At 40.4% G+C, this 18,031-nt stretch overlaps 1 protein-coding gene across 2 annotated transcripts in view; it reads left to right on the top strand.

Moving 5' to 3' along the window:
* Nucleotides 1–18,031, top strand: part of LOC124612766 (beta-3 adrenergic receptor-like) — a 310,137-nt gene that overhangs the window by 96,262 nt on the left and 195,844 nt on the right. For both annotated transcript variants that reach the window (XM_047141160.1, XM_047141161.1), the window contains one exon: nt 9,426–9,815. In XM_047141160.1, coding sequence (XP_046997116.1) covers nt 9,510–9,815 — 306 coding nt within the window. In that variant the 5' untranslated portion in view covers nt 9,426–9,509. The remainder of the gene's footprint in view (nt 1–9,425; nt 9,816–18,031) is intronic.

Here is an 18,031-nt window from a genome sequence, read left to right as displayed (position 1 = left end):
CAATTGCAGATCTGCTCCGATACTCCGGAAGCTCGTTTTTTTTTTCGTTGGACGACAATGCGGGACGGTGTCAAATGCCTGACTGAAATCAAGGAACACGGCATCAGCCTGAGCGCCGTTGTCCACTGCGCTGTGGATCTCGGATCTCATGGAGGAACAGAGCGAGCTGAGTTTCTCAGGATCTCTGTCTGCAAAATCCATGTTGATTTTTATAGAGGAGATGTTCATTTTCCAAAAACGTCATAATTCTTGTGCGTAAAACATGTTCCATAATTCTACAAAAGATTGACATCAACGATACAGGTTTATAATTTTGTGGATCTGTCTTACAGCCTTTCTTAAGAACGGGAATGTCCTGCGTTTTTTTTTCCAGTGGTTAGGTGCCTTTCGTTCCTCAAGCGATCTACGGTAAGCTACTGTTAGAAGGGGAGCAAGTTCTTTAGCGTTATATTTATAGAAATTTATTGGTATGTCATATGGTCCTGACGCCTTTCCACTATGAAGCGATTGTGGCTGATTTTCAATTCCGAGATCGGTTATCTCAATATGTGTAATATCGACGTTCGTACGATGACTGAAAGCAGGGATAGCGTTACAATTTACCGCGGTGAAACAACTTCGGAAGACCGAATTCAGTATTTCGACCTTTTCTCTGTTATCTTCCATTTCGGTGCCGGTGTGGTCGCTGAGAGAATGAATAGATGATTTTGACCCACTGACTGACTTTACATACGACCAAAAGCTCTTTGGGTTTTCACTCAAGTCGGTTGACAACGTCTTACTTTCAAAATCATTGAATGCTTCTCTCATTGCTCTCCTTACGCTCATTTCCGCTTCCTTCTGCTTATGTTTATCAACTAGGTTTATACTTCTCTTGAATCCGAGGTGAAGTGCTCTTTGTTTACGTAGCGCTTTTCTAACACGGCTATTAAACCTAGGCGGATATTTCCCATCCCTTAAAAACTTACTTGGAAAATGCTTGACTAGCACATATTGAACAATGCCTTTCCATTTTTCCATTTGTTCTTCACATATTCGTCCTCATCACCGAATATTTGATGCTGACTGCTGAGATATTCTGAAATTTGTATTATGTCACCCTTCTTGAGTAAATATATCTTCCTATCTTTGTTAAAATTCCTTGTAGGACCCGTCGTCATAGATGTGGTCACAGGCTTATGATCACTGATACCTTCCTTCACGTTAACTGATTCGACAAGTTCAGCTCTGTTTGTCGTCAGGAGGTCAAAGACGTTGCCTTCACGAGTTGTTTCTTTAACTATCTGCTGAACATAGGAAAATGGTCGCCAGATATGGGGAAACAAAATATCCGTGGTGGACCAAAACTAGCAAAACGGGAGTACGGATCTCGAAGCCGTAAGGAAGGCAACCTGTCTAGGACAGATCAAGTCTTAAACAAAATCAGCAGAGACGAAAGCTTAAATATCACAGCCCCGCCAGTGTCCCTACCCCGCATAGAATTTGTGAAGTGACCTGGGGACACTAACTGATAAAAATCCAAAGAAAATTTCACGCCAGGCTAATAATTATATGGTGACCTATGAAAGACGTAAGATAAAGAGTAAGGACAAATCACATACATCAGAAACAGTTAAAATAGCAACATAGAATGTAGTATGTCTGACACATAAAGAAGCATAAATGGAAGAAAAACTGGGCAAAGCTAAAACAGAAATTGCTCCCATCACTGAAACGAAAAAGAAATGAGAGGGAACAATAGAATTTCAGTATTATATTATTAAGAGTTGGTTCAGGAGTCTCCAACTGGGTATGGAAACAGTTAATGAACAAAATATATCCACATAAATTTATAAATGAAACAATAATAGTGATATGTCTCAAATGAAGAGAGGATAGATGTCCGCAGTGGCTCTGTGTGCTGCAGAAGAAGAAAGAACTCGAAATAGTCATGAATTTAATTATCTGTTACAGAACAATATAGGCAAAATAAATAAAAATTATTATACTACTCATGGCAGACTTGAATGGCCGAATTGGTAAGAGACCCATTAAAGATATAGTAAATACAGAAAGTGCAATTGCGCTGAATAACAATGGAAAGATTCCAACACACTTTGCCACACATAATGAATTAAGAATAACAAACGCAATTTTAAATGTCGTGGCTTATATAAATTTACATGGGCAGCTCGAGGTACAGCTTCAGTAGTAGACTATATTCTTGCAAGTAATAATTCATGGGTAAGAATAGAGGACCCAGGAGCCTACAGAAACTTGGATGTATTATAAAGTCACCTTTTAGTAATAGGTGATATTAGTTTTTTAAAAAGGTGGAAGAAACCACGCATAAACGTCCAGCCAAATGTAAGAACTCACAATTCTCACCTACTTCAATAATGTCGCATGGAATTGTTATACCAAAAGAGATAAAACAGAAATCTCAAATGAAGCCAGCAAGTAATAACATAAATGGAGAATGGAAATATATTAAATAAATTACAATTCACACAGCCGCATTAGGATTCAGAAAAAAAAATATATAGGGGGATTAACGAGTGCCAATTTAGGAAGCCGATCGAAGACAAAAATTTGGTGCATTTAAAAGCAGTGTATCTACGTAATAATGTGAGTTATGGAGTCGACAGCAAAAATAAATCTGCTTTATTAAAAAGAAACATGAAAATTAATTGGGAAAGTTAGGATCGATATGTGAGTGAAATAGAACATGATATTCACGGAAGTCAAAACAAAGCATACAAAACTTGAAGCCCTTGGATGTAAAAGAACGAGGTGCTGTACAATTAAATGTAATACTCTAAAAAGAATGGTTAAAATATTTGGAACCCTGTGGGCGGATAATGAAGAAGAACCAGAGATAAACATACCAGTAACCATACAGATCTGATTCAAACGGAAGAGCTACCAAATGGGGTAAAAGAAACAAATAACAAAATGCGTTATAATGTTTATGTAGAGCAGAATAATAATGCATCTATAGCCAGACTTTGACATTTGATGCACGTTTGCTGGCTGACCCGATATGTGTCAGACGAATGGAATGAAACTTATTTGTGCCCTGTTTACTAGAAATGCAAAAAAATTCCTAAACTAGTGTTAGAAACTGTAATCTTGTTTCTTTTCATTCAGTGTGATGATTAACGGAACTTGATGATAATGCGGAGGCACGATCCAAAAATAGTACCTTTGATGAGTAAATATGACTGCAGTGATTTTATACGCTGAGTCCTTGCTGACATCTTAATTAGCTTTTTCACATTTAACCTGGTGCCGAGTCTATTCATTGCTTCTGTGGGGGGGCTTGGGAATCGCATACAAAGTGCAATCGGGGCAGGCAATGTAGGATCCAGCAGCAAAAAGTGGGACTTGGTATGAGGCTGCGACACAGACGTTCGCGGGAAGAGACGCAGCCCATACTAGAGAGAGAAACGTTGTTGGGGTGGAAATTGTGTAGCCGGGCTATTCCCTGGAGGACTGCAGATATTTTTCGGTTTTATAGCACGTTCCGACTCTGGCCAGCTGAGCAAAGAGCTATGGGAAGGAAGAAAGAACACATATCAGCAGGAGGCTGGCGCTCTGTCCGTACAAAGAATAGTGCCTTCAGCAGACAAGAATCTGCAGCCTTCCAAAAAACATGCTGACATTGCAGAGTTAGTGGCCTACCTAGGGCATTCACTTTGTTTGAAGCTTTTGGTACATTCTTGTACGTTTCACGTTATAGACAGATGCATTTCCGTCTTTGTGTTCATTCAAATCTTGGTTTTGTTATCACTTTAAATATTATCATTTCCGATTAGAGAAAATTTCCTACCCTTTCCTCTTCTAGGATTCACAGCTAGGTCTTAACATGTCAGTGTTAATTAATCTGTTTGTGTATAGTAATTAAGCTTGAGTCATGAGGCTGTATCTGTCTCATAATCAATTTTCTGATTTAGGTTATTATCATCTACAGACATGAGCTCTTACAAAAATATAAACAAGAGGCTAACACCAATAGTGGAAGCACGTATGTTAGAGGTACAACATTTAGAAAACAAAGATCATGCTGTTAGATCATGCTGTTACTCTCTTTTCCCTTAGGGCAAGTAAGCGAGAAAAGTAGAGAATTTATATCTGCAACTTATTGTGTTTTTATCGACTATGAAAAGCTGTTTGATGAAAATGTGTTTGACAAGATAAAGAAGAAATGCTACGGAAATCATTGAAGAGAATAGTAGTTTCGGCACATATGATTACGAGAATTCAGTCACTACACTAAATAATAGAATAAGGACATATACTGCAATGAATGGGGCATAACCTGCCGAAATTTAACAAGGAACTGGACGAGGCTGCCCTCTATCCCTCACCCTTTTCAGTGTTTGTATTGACGATATCATTCGTAAATAGCTGATTTTATTAAGTGACATATTAAAAGTGATAAGATTATAATCTGTAGGAAATAATTAACTTGCAGTACGTAAATTGAGTGAAAGTGCCACTAAATATGGAATGAGAATATCAACAGATAAAAGAAAATTGATGACATTTCAAGGATTGGAATCTACAGGAGCCAAAGTTTTTATAGATGTAGAAATAACTGCACAAGTTAGAAAGGTTAAATATGTAGGGTGCAATTTTAAATTTACTAATTCATATGAGGTACAGCTAAAATTGTCCACATTCAAATATTTCGGTTAAACTATAAAACTTATATTAAAGCATAAGCTACGAAAAAAAACATTAATTAAACTCTACAAACTAATAGCATTTCGATTTCGACGAATCGAGTCATCAGAAATGAAGTTCCTCCAGTTTGTAGCGAGATATTCGTTGTTGCGCCACAAAAGAGATAATAATATTAAACAAGAAATTTATGTTGAATTTATTTCAAAGATCACTGAAAAACACCGACTACACCGGAGAGACTATGACCAACGTATGTCTAATGCTACAATAGCTGAAGCTGGAACACAACATAACTAACCGGCAACAGAAACCTTTGACGCATGAAAAATTTTGAGGCAGAACACGAAAAGAGGCCTAATCCTTGAAGACGATGATGATGACGAGTTTACAACTTTGTCGATAACAGTCGCTAGAACTTCTGTGAAACAATCAATAATAATGAATTTACAAATATGTAATTGAAATACTTCAACACTAATTCAAATGAGTATAATAGGAGTATTTAAATACGAAACACCTAATTTCCTGTTAGTGTGCGCATGTACGAAATTATTTATAACGGGCAATCAAATGGAAACGAGACAGATGGAAAAACGTAAGTAAGCTGTTCATTATTTCAGTAGTAATCGCCGTAATTGTTAACACATTAATCCTACTGTGAGACAGAACAGTCAATCCCTTCATGGAAAAATGTTTGTTGTTGCCTACGAAGTGATGGTTTTGCCTCTTTGTCCAAAGTAAATCGACAGCTGTGAATATCTTTCGTCAGGGCTCCAAAAATAAGAAAATTTCATGGGGAAAATTCATGACTGTACTTAGGGTGTGTAAAAGCTCCCCAGCGAAACTTGTGCAGCGTAATCCAGGCAATCTTGGCAATATATGTGTGTGGGCCACTTGCAGAAGTCGATCTACTACACAACAAGAGTGCCTGGGTACGATCATCACTCCCCAGGCAAGTACAATGACCGCTCCTCAGGCAATGGCAGACATTCTCCACGAAGGCACTGATCGGCTAATCTCACAGTGATATTAATGTATTAACAGTTATGCCGATTAATTCTGAAATAATAGTTTATTCAATTTTATTTCCATCTGTCTCTTTTTCATTATATATTCAGCTGGAGAAAGCGGTATCTACTGGTATGGTGCGTTTCTTACTGTTGTTGTTGTTGTTGTCGTGGTCTTCAGTCCTGAGACTGGTTTGATGCAGCTCTCCATGCTACTCTATCCTGTGCCAGCTTCTTCATCTCCCAGTACCTACCGCAACCTACATCCTTCTGAATCTGCTTAGTGTATTCATCTCTTGGTCTCCCTCTACGATTTTTACCCTCCACGCTGCCCTCCAATGCTAAATTTGTGATCCCTTGATGCCTCAAAACATGTCCTACCAACCGATTCCTTCTTCTAGTCAAGTTGTGCCACAAATTTGTCTTCTCCCCAGTCTTATTCAATACCTCCTCATTAGTTACGTGATCTACCCACTTTATCTTCAGCATTCTTCTGTAGCACCACATTTCGAAAGCTTCTATTCTCTTCTTGTCCAAACTGGTTATCGTCCATGTTTCACTTCCATACATGGCTACACTCCATACAAATACTTTCAGAAACGACTTCCTGACACTTAAATCAATACTGGATGTTAACAAATTTCTCTTCTTCAGAAACGATTTCCTTGCCATTGGCAGTCTACATTTTATATCCTCTCTACTTCGACCATCATCAGTTATTTTACTCCCTAAATAGTAAAACTCCTTTACTTCTTTAAGTGTCTCATTTCCTAATCTAATCCCCTCAGCATCACCCGATTTAATTTGACTACATTCCATTATCCTCGTTTTGCTTTTGTTGATGTTCATCTTATATCCTCCTTTCAAGACACTGTCCATTCCGTTCAACTGCTCTTCCAAGTCCTTTGCTGCCTCTGACAGAATTACAATGTCATCGGCGAATCTCAAAGTTTTTACTTCTTTTCCATGAATTTTAATACCTACTCCGAATTTTTTCTTTTGTTTCCTTTACTGCCTGCTCAATATACAGATTGAATAACATCGGGGAGAGGCTACAACCCTGTCTCACTCCTTTCCCAACCACTGCTTCCCTTTCATGCCCCTCGACTCTTATAACTGCCATCTGGTTTCTGTACAAATTGTAAATAGCCTCTCGCTCCCTGTATTTTACCCCTGCCACCTTCAGAATTTGAAAGAGAGTATTCCAGTTAACGTTGTCAAAAGCTTTCTCTAAGTCTACAAATGCTAGAAACGTAGGTTTGCTTTTTCTTAAACTTTCTTCTAAGATAAGGCGTAAGGTTAGTATTGCCTCACGTGTTCCAACATTTCTACGGAATCCAAACTGATCTTCCCCGAGGTCCGCTTCTACCAGTTTTTCTATTCGTCTGTAAAGAATTCGCGTTACTATTTTGCAGCTGTGACTTATTAAACTGATAGTTCGGTAATTTTCACAACTGTCAACACCTGCTTTCTTTGGGATTGGAATTATTATATTCTTCTTGAAGTCTGTGGGTATTTCGCCTGTCTCATACATCTTGCTCACCAGATGGTAGAGTTTTGGCATGACTGGCTCTCCCAAGGCCATCAGTAGTTCTAATGGAATGTTGTCTACTCCCGGGGCCTTGTTTCGACTCAGGTTTTTCAGTGCTTTGTCAAACTCTTCACGCAGTATCTTGTCTCCCATTTCATCTTCATCTACATCCTCTTCCATTTCTATAATATTGTCCTCAGGTACATTGCCCTTGTATAAACCCTCTATATACTCCTTCCACCTTTCTGCCTTCCCTTCTTTGCTTAGAACTGGGTTGCCATCTGAGCTCTTGATATTCATACAAGTGGTTCTCTTCTCTCCAGAGGTCTCTTTAATTTTCCTGTAGGCAGTATCTATCTTATCCCTAGTGAGACAAGCCTCTACATCCTTACATTTGTCCTCTAGCCATCCCTGCTTGGCCATTTTGCACTTCCTGTCGATCTCATTTTTGAGACGTTTGTATTCCTTTTTGCCTGCTTCATTTACTGCATTTTTATATTTTCTCCTTTCATCAATTAAATTCAATATTTCTTCTGTTACCCAAGGATTTCTATTAGCCCTCGTCTTTTTACCTACTTGATCCTCTGCTGCGTTCACTACTTCATCCCTCAGAGCTACCCATTCTTCTTCTACTGTATTTCTTTCCCCCATTCCTGTCAATTGTTCCCTTATGCTCTCCCTGAAACTCTCTACAACCTTTGGTTCTTTCAGTTTATCCAGGTCCCATCTCCTTAAATTCCCGCCTTTTTGCAGTTTCTTCAGTTTCAATCTGCAGTTCATAACCAATAGATTGTGGTCAGAACCCACATCTGCCCCTGGAAATGTCTTACAATTTAAAACATGGTTCCTAAATCTCTGTCTTACCATTATGTAATCTATCTGATACCTTTTAGTATCTCCAGGATTCTTCCAGGTTTACAACCTTCTTTCATGATTCTTGAACCAAGTGTTAGCTATGATTAAGTTATGCTCTGTGCAAAATTCTACAAGGCGGCTTCCTCTTTCATTTCTTCCCCCCAATCCATATCCACCTACTATGTTTCCTTCTCTCCATTTTCCTACTGACGAATTCCAGTCACCCCATTTCTTACTGTATTACGGACTTAATTGCATGACACGTTGTCCTGTGGACATGTCCTTTATACATCGTAGCCCTCAGAAAGCGCTTGAAAATGTTGGCCTTCACTTCAGCCTAACAATAGCCTCTGTATTGGGTCCACGTGTGGTTGGTGCCTGTTTAGGAAGACGGGAAGACAATTGAGGCTGAGAGACCACCCTGTGCCGTCTTAAGTCAGTCTTTCACTCAAAGTTTCGAAGAGGGGGTGCAGGTGGCTGGTTTCAGGGCGGGAGGGGGGGGGGGGCATCTGAACCATCTCTCACACATCGCCAGGGGTTAGCTGCCCCTTATAGCACTGCACTACTTTAGAGGCTAAACGTGAACATGGAGCTGTTGATACCGGAAAATTAAGTAATAGAACAAAGTGGAGCGAAAACGAGAGAATACAGCAATCAACGAGAAGAGGAACGAATACTTGATCCATAATTTTCACGCTGGCCACATCAATTAGACTGCCCAAATTTAGCTGGTACGTGACTGTGTCTTAAACTTCCTGACAAGCTAACTCTGTTGGTAGTGGACGTCGGCAGAGCAGGTGATCTGGTGTTCCGTTTCACGCCCGAAAGTGATTTGTAGTCGTTTCTGTGAGGTAGGGCACTGTCCTCACTGACCGCCTGAGGGGTTGGAGGGGCAGCCCAGGCCTGCTCTGGCCCATGGGACCCATGGTTGCCCTTACTCGGGTGTTCGGCCTGCCCCTGCTCTTCCCACCATTATAGTCTCCTTATTCTTTTATGTTAGCAGTGTTTAATGTTCTGTCATTCCTAAAATTTTATCATTTTGTCTGTGTTGCCGGTTGTTTTCTTCTTTTGTGGTATCGAACTTCGAGGTAGTGCTAGTCATATGCAGGAGTTGCCTCCCTCACTCTCCTCCTACTTCTCCTTGATGTTACCTCTGTTTTATTGTATTTCGGTTACAGTTCCTTTCCAGAATTTGCCTTTTGCATCGTTCCCCTCAAGATTATTCCTGGTTTGATTCCTATTGGATGGAAGGCTTCAAGCCCTGTCAGTGTGGTCCCTTTAACTACAACAACCAACCAAACAGCCAACCATAATTTTCTCCTACGTACGCGACTATAATGAATCCCACATCGGCGTTGTTCCAGGTAACTGGGTAGAGGAATGGCTGTCACACAGCAAGAGACAGCTCCGCGGGAGAGAGACGGACGTGAGCCGGCGCGGCTCTAGGCATGACCCAGGCGGACGCTGGCGCCGCCTCCGAGCCGCCGCCGCCCCTCGCCCCCGCCGCGCCCGCCGCCGGGGCGGTGCCGGTGCGGCTGCTGTACCTGTACAGCGTGCCGGCGCTGCTGCTGCTGTGCGCCGCCTCGGTGGCGGTGAACGCGCGCGTGCTGGTGGCCGCGCGCTGGCTGCGCCGGCCCCTCTCGCCCACGCTGCGCATCAGCCTCAGCCTGGCCGCCGCCGACGCCTTCGCCTCCACCATGTTCGCCGCCGGCCTCCTACTCAACAGTCTGCTCAAGGCCGCCGCCCACCAGCAGGTAGCTGACCAAAACCGAGGAGAACATTACTTGCATCTTGAATAAAATAATTTTGGATATTAGGACGTACGTTGTTTGTTGTTGTGATCTTCAGTCCAGAGAATGCTTTGATGCAGCTCTCCATGCTACTCTATCCTGTGCAAACTTCTTCATCTCCCAGTATGTACTGCAGCTTACATCCTTCCGAATCTCCTTAGTTTATTCATCTCTTGGTCTCCCTCTACGATTTTTACCCTCCACGCTGCCCTCCAATACTAAATTTGTGATCTCTTGATGCCTCAGAACATGTCCTATCAACCGATCCCTTCTTCTAGTCAAGTTGTGCCACAAACTCATCCCTAATTCTGTTCAACACCTCCTCATTAATTACGTGATCTACCCATCTAATGTTCAGCATTCTTCAGTAGCACCACATTTCGAAAGCTTCTATTCTCTTCTTGTCCAAACTATTTACCGTCCATGTTTCACTTCCATACATGGCTACACTCCATACAAATACTTTCAGAAATGACTTCCTGACACTTAAATCTATACTCGATGTTAACAAATTTCTCTTCTTCAGAAACGCTTTCCTTGCCATTGCCAGTCTACATTTTATATCCTCTCTACTTCGACCATCATCAGTTATTCTACTCCCTAAATAGCAAAACTCATTTACTACTTTGCCTCATTTCCTAATCTAATTCCCTCAGCATCACCCGATTTAATTCGACCACATTCGATTATCCTCGTTTTGCTTTTGTTGATGTTCATCTTATACCCTCCTTTCAAGACACTGTCCATTCTGTTCAACTGCTCTTCCAGGTCTTTTGCTCTCTCTGACTGAATTACAATGTTATTGGCGAACCTCAAAGCTTTTATTTCTTCTCCATGGATTTTAATTCCTACTCCGAATTTTTCTTTTGTTTCCTTTACTGCTTGCTCAATATACAGACTGAATAACATCGGGGATAGGTTACAACCCTGTCTCACTCCCTTCCCAACCACTGCTTCCCTTTGATGTCCCTCGGCTCTTATAACTGCCATCTGGTTTCTGTACAAATTGTAAATAGCCTTTCGCTCCCTGTATTTTACCCCTGCCACCTTCAGAATTTGAAAGACAGTATTCCAGTTAATATTGTCAAAAGCTTTCTCTTAGTCTACAAATGCTAGAAACATAGGTTTGCCTTTCCTTAATCTATCGTCTGAGATAAGTCGTAGAGTCAGTATTGCCTCACGTGTTCAAACATTTCTACGAAATCCAAACTGATCTTCCCCTAGGTCGGCTTCTACCAGTTTTTCCATTCGTCTGTAAAGAATTCGTGTTACTATTTTGCAGCCGTGACTTATTAAACTGATAGTTCGGTAATTTTCAAGTCTGCCAACACCTGCTTCCTTTGGTATTGGAATTATATTCTTCTTGAAGGATGAACGTATTTTGCCTGTCTCATACATCTTGCTCACCATTTGGTAGAGTTATGAAACAACAAATTAAGTAAAATATCGACATTTCGATCGAATTTGCAGCGGTGTTCTTCAGGATGTCTAACTATTGGATTCTGGAGGTGGTCTTTCCCTATACCAGGCCTTGCCAAAGAGCATTCCGCGAGTGCCAGCACTTCGGCCGCGCTGCCGCCTAGCGCTCAGTTGAGGGGTGAGGAAGAAGAGGAAACTGAAGACTGCAACCAAACGATACTAAAGTATAGCAGTCTCTTTGTCAGACGCCAAGCAGTTTGCTGACAGTACTACTAAATGAAATTAATGTTCTGAATTCGGAATACTGTGGCGTCTACTTATTTGTGAAAAAAAGAAAAAGTGGAAAAGCTATATTGTTCAGTACCGGATGGGAATTGCTTTATTTTTCGTTTAGTTCGAAGGCCATGCAGAGTGCCATTGTGAGCTGGGAAAAAACAACCACAAAGAGGGTATGATGCACTTTCCTTCCGTGAACGAGAAAGAATGTTGGTAGAACTGACGCCGGTCAATAGGAAAAAAACTGAGTTAAGGGTTAGTACAGTATTGACAAAATGTTTTACTGTCGACATCACCAGTATCTGAAATCATTATCTTAATTCAAGCGGAGAATCATTTGGTGGTAGATATGGCGGTACGATTGATGGTGTTAAAAAAAAAGAAAAGTGAAGAATTCCAGTGGAAAAGTGAACTTCAGGTTCATGAGTTGGAACATACTCGTTAGATCACGACAGTCATTTCTGGAGCAGACATAACTGGCTACATATCAGCAACTGAAACGTTGCATTATAAGTTCTCAGAGATTCCAAGTCATTGCATTACTAAAGAAAGATTTCGATTTATCTGCCAGACTGCTCTCACCTTCGGTTGCTAGTGTACATCTTTACTTCCAACTTTAGCTGATAGACGTACAGGGTAGAACCCAGTCCAGCAACAGTTTTTCCAATCCACGAATTTACAAGGCGTTTATAAAATGCTATCCCGGGGGCAATATATTCAACCGTACAGACAAGCTACATAAGTTATTTCCATATTTGGTTTACCACTTGTGTGCAAAAGTTTTTTATTTTATTTCGTTTAACGGATTTTAGCCCCCATACCTCTGTCTGTTTGACTGTATTATGAACCACAGTTTCAGAAACATTACGAGTAATATTCTAAAAGCGAAATCTGTAAAACATCACAACTTTACGTTAAATGCCTCTATGTAAAGCTTTTCGTTGTTCTACTCATCGTATTAACACTATCTACTATAAAAATGAAGAGAAGAAAATGAATGCATAAGATTCCCCCTTATGCAGGCTTCGACATAACGCCATCTCAGTCGCACACCTGCTCGGAATAGCGCAGGGGTGGGGGAAGCTGGAGGAGCGCTGAGCAGATACGACTGCACTCGAAGAGTACGTACGCACTCCAGGAGCGCAAATCTTCCCAAGGCTTGGCCTACATAGTGTGATTTAGCTGCCCCTAACGCTGTCGCTTTATGCAAGCCTGGCCTTAAAAAACCACAGGTGAGATTTTCATTTTCTCTCGCTCGCTACTCTAAAACTGCTAGACCTAAATAAAAAACGAACAGGATCCTTTTTGTACAAAATTTAACATAGTTGAATATTGTACTGCGATAAGTTTTCTCTAAAGGCCACGGTTGCCGAGTTATTCTAGTAAAAACGTACGATACTGACCGTCTATGATAACACTCGTCCCTCACCGGTCAGGATTTCTAGCAATATTTTTCTGACTATAAGACACTTTTTTCTTCAAAAAATTTCCTCCAAAATTCAGGTGAGTCTTATACTCGAAATTAGTATAAACATTTCCAGTGTTTGATTTAAAATTCGCGCCAGTCTTAAGAATGGCCCTATATTCGACGCCGTGGGAAACATATCTCTGTCTGGTAACATCTGAGTCACCTGGCAGCAGTAGTGCACACCGATGCGACGAACAAGGGTGCGGAGGTTTCCAAGCTTGCTAACACAGCCTCCCTGCCGCCCTGCCATCACAAACCCAAAACACTGTCTACCCTGTGATACATCCTTGCAGTCCACGGTGGCAATGAACATGAATTGAAAGTGATATCTGCAGCAGTACAATACTTTTGTTAGTAGCTAATTTAATAATGGAAAAAAGATATTCGTATGATTCTGGCTGTAAATTCAAAGTAATAGCGTATGCAGAAGAACACGGAAACAGAGTAGTTGAGCGGGCGTTTCGGCACTCCACCAACAGAAAAACCACTCGAGATTAGTGGCCTAGCAAAAAATTAAATAAGACTAAATGTGCAAATAGAGGACTGAATGGGAAATGGCCAAAACTAGAAGATGATGTATTGAAATGGATTCAAGGACACTTTCAAAATGGCATTGGAATTAATACAAAAATGATTCAAATACGTACTCGTAAGCTAGCGCTACAGATGAACTTAACAGACTTTATGGTTGGAGTTGGCTGCTGCTACTGGTTTATGAGGTGATTTAGGATGCCAACCAAACCCGAAGTATCTCAGAAACTGCCGCAAGATTACGAAGAGAAAATATTACCTTTCCACTCCTTTATTTCAACATCGAAAGAAAACCGGTGTGGAACTAAGCAAGACAGCGACTAAGAACGAAACTCCTCTGACATTTGGCGTGCCGAGTAACAGAACTGTTGCCAAGAAATTTACTAAAACTGTAACTATAAAAAGACGTGGACATGAGAAAAGTTACTACTATGTTGTCCTTTCTTGCTGTGCTGACGGTACTAAGCTTAATCAAGTGATCATTTTCAGGCGCAAAACAATGCCAAAACCATCTGAAATATCGCCAGGTTTGGTACAACGGTTGGACGAGGCTGGTATGAAATTATGGATTAACATAATGTGGGAGAGAAGGAAAGGTGCTTTACTGAAGAAGAGTTCTCTTCCTGTGCTACCTCAGTTTAGTAGTAATTTGAAAAATTATTTGAAAGAGAAATTGGGACAGGGAAATACGGAGCTTGCTGTTATTCTGGGAGGATTTACTTCACAATTGCAAGCTCTTGATATCTCGATAAATAAACCATTTAAAGTGTATATGTGAGAGGAATAGAAAAATTGGATGATGGATGAAACCCAAGATGAATTCACGCCGACCTGCAATAAAACAAGTATGTCGGTGGATGAAACTGTCGTGGTCTACAGTGACGGAAGACATTATTGTTAAATCTGTTAAGAACTGCGGCATAAGTAAGGCTCTGGATGGCAGTGCAGACCATCTATGAAAAGGACAACGATGACGACGATCAGAAAGGAGAGGAAGAAGAAACTTCAGATGACAATTTTCAGGGATTTTAAAGGTCATTTCGTTTTTATAAACTACGTACTCTTTAGTCTGGCGTTTTAATCTAATTATAAGAATGATAAAAATATTGTTTTAAAAAATTGCTTAAAAATTAAGCTTCGTATTATATACAGTCCGTAGCGTCCTACAGCCCATAAAATAGGGACGGTATTTTGTTACTGGCACTCACTCTTACAGCTGCATAAAAGTTTCATAAATTTTTGCTAAAAACTTTTAACAGCGTAAAATAAGCGGATACATCCTCATATTTTTCAGGCCTTGTGACTACGAAACTACTGTGCTTGTAAGGGCTATATTTGGGTCGAATTGTCAATGTACTTAGTTTCAGTGTAACGTTTACAAAAGTCATTTTTCTTACATTAATTTTGCTGGTGCGTTTAAGTAAATAGCTATAACGAGAGAGCTGACTATACTGGTGCCATAATAGCCCAGTCAGCTGAGACCAAAACAGGTCGAATATCAAGAATAGTCCGTGTAGTCGGAAATTGTACAGTGGTTGGAGGGAGCGATTCGAATAAGGTACTAGAAACCACGGCGTGAGGGAATAGTGCTGCCCTCGAGGTGCGTTTGAAGGTAACTTTTGAACGTTTCTTTTGAATAACTCGAAAACGGTGGTCCCTAATGTCAACATGCCCCAGTACAAAATTTAACTAAATTACATTTTCTACAGGAACTTTATATTAATTTTTTCTGGAGGGCTAATAGTTTGCGCACAACGAGTGAGGGAATACGAAAATATCACCTGTGGGTTATGAAATCCAGTTGTAACATTACAGATTGCATAAAACAAGAGCGATAGGGGCGGCCAACTCTCCCTGTATACTGGGCTCACTTGGGATTCCAGTTGGCTACCAACGTCACAAGTGTGCGTTGCAATTAGCCAATTCAAGGAAATGATTAAAACATTTTTACCTGTGCTAAACTGATAGGTGACTGGTAAACAACAGTGAATCGGCAGCTTATACCCCGGGGTAACGTCTTTTGCAACGAGATGTTACGGCTGCACTGCAGTGCGCTTGTGGCTACTTGTTTATACTGTCGATTCCTCGTAATGAAGAGCTGCTCGCTAGCGAACAAGATCGACCTCTGATTGATGGTGTTCAGCTATAGCTAATTTGCTGTGTTGCCCCAGTCGAACCTAACGTTCATGCTCCAGTAACATACGAGAGTTAATCGGTGTCCCTGTTTCATCTACGTAGAGTTTGATGCACTCACATTGAAGTTCATAGACAGCTTCTAGGTGTAGAGCATCTACGGAATCCTTTCTGACCCTTAACAGGTCTCAGATAAGACAGTATATAGAAGAAGAACATCACCAGAATCCAGCAATTAGTTCCCCTGAAGGACCCCGTCAAACGTCAGCATTTCAGTTGTTTTAGTGTTCCATGATGATGCGACCTAACACCCAAATGATTTTATTTCAATTGACACTGAGCATGGAAGTCCACGAACTTACATTTTTGCCATATTTCTTTCTGATACTTTTGTAAATATTAGAATTTTAAATGTGGCTTCGCTTCCGCAACGGTAAACACGGGTTTGGGAAATAGCAGGCAACCAATGGCTGGACTAAAGATTTATTAATCTTTTATCATAGTTCCAGCAAATATAAATTAAACCAAAATAGTCAGCAACCAGCTGCATAAAAGAAACTTAAATACTTAAGCAGCTTTGGGCACTTAGCACCCTTCTTCAGAAGGCTCTACAGGAAAACACAAGCCAGTAGAAGTCAGATAAAAATATAAAAATGATGAAGAAAAGATTAAAGATTTAAAAAATTAAAGACAAAGAAGTAATATGTCCACATATGCATTCTTTGGGAGTGTCAACAATAAGTTGCATGCAGAAAATTGCCGTGTTCCTAAAAAACTAAAGGAGCAATAAGTAATAGAATATTTACAATACCATACAATAAGAGCTCGTGAATGTTTTACATCTGGTTCATAGTGCCTGTATAAAAATGGTATAAGGTGGCGAAACAACATCTGCTAAAACCATGCTAACAGGAGCTAATAAGCCAATGACATGCATATCATGAAACTGGTTCGGGGATGGGGATGAAAGTACGATAAAGTAATAAAATGAAACAGTACACAACTATTCTTGCCATAAGACATGAACAATAATTGAAGTGGATATATGGCGAGCAATAAGTAATATAAAAGCCTAGTTTATATAAACGATAAGTGGCGCTGTAGTTGGGAAATTTAGAAATTAATCTCCAAACAGCTGTAGTGAGGCAAGTAGATGCTAGTAGGGAGCCTGTCAACAAAAACAAAGAGCGAAGCGCATAATGACGCTAGAGCTTAAGACTGGAGTTTTCTCAATCATTAGCTAATGTTAAGTATCGAAACATTAGGCATTTATAGTCGTAAGCAGTAAGACATTTCCAGCTGTTAATGGTTACCCACTTACATTGCAAAGTAGTTAACCATTTATTGTTGGAGGTACCCAACTATCTACAATCTACAGGTGGTGATTTATTGTGCAATTGATAACTCTCTCTATGTAAATAATGATCTATAGAAAATGTACTCTTAAAGTTCCGCCGTGCGGAGTGGCCGCGCGGTTTGAGGCGCCATGTCACGGATTGCCCGGCCCCGCCGGCCGGAGGTTCGAGTCCTCCCTCGGGCATGGCTGTGTATGCTGTTCTTAGCATAAGTTAGTTTAAGCAGTGTGTAAGTCTAGGGACTGATGACCTCAGCAGTTTGATTCGTTAGGAATTCACACACTTTTGAGCATCTTAAAGTTAGAGATGCTTTACTCTATAGTTACGATCAATGTTTACCGTTAATAAGCACTTTTAGTCATTCATGGTCAGATAGTCAAACCTACCGTACTTATTTCACACATCTTATGTAAAAAATTGGAAATTTGTGGTAAGGACTATGGGACCAAACTGCTGAGGTCATCGCTCCGTAGGCTTACGCACTACTTAATATAACTTAAACTAAATGAAACAACAAATTGAATGTTTGGACTTTGACTGCTTCTACATAGGCCAGACAGGCAGATCATTTGAAATTAGATTCTAGGAACACATGGCAGCGCTAAAAAACAAAAAATACCACACATCAGCAATAGCTACCCACCTGCATGAAACAAAACACCATGTTTATAACACAAGTATTAGCATCCTACACATCCAACCAAAAGGCAGAAAACTAGACATTTTCGAAACACTCCAAATATACAAACACCAAATGAAACAACCAGAGTCCATCTTAAATGACAATATTTACAATAGTATCATCTCTGTTTTCAACAACTGCCTACATTCTTAAAAATGCTCACACACACACACACACACACACACACACACTCACACACACAAACACACACACACACGTGCACACACCTTAATATTTACCATAAATATTGACAGCCGCCAAGAGTACAAGAGATTGACCTCATTTACAGATAATTCACCACACCAACAGCTTGTAC

The sequence above is a fragment of the Schistocerca americana genome, chromosome 4 (assembly GCF_021461395.2).
Source record: "Schistocerca americana isolate TAMUIC-IGC-003095 chromosome 4, iqSchAmer2.1, whole genome shotgun sequence".
NCBI classification, from domain to species: Eukaryota; Metazoa; Arthropoda; class Insecta; order Orthoptera; family Acrididae; genus Schistocerca; species Schistocerca americana.
The sequence above is the reverse complement of the archived record's forward strand: the minus strand, read 5'-3'. Positions and strand labels throughout refer to the sequence as shown.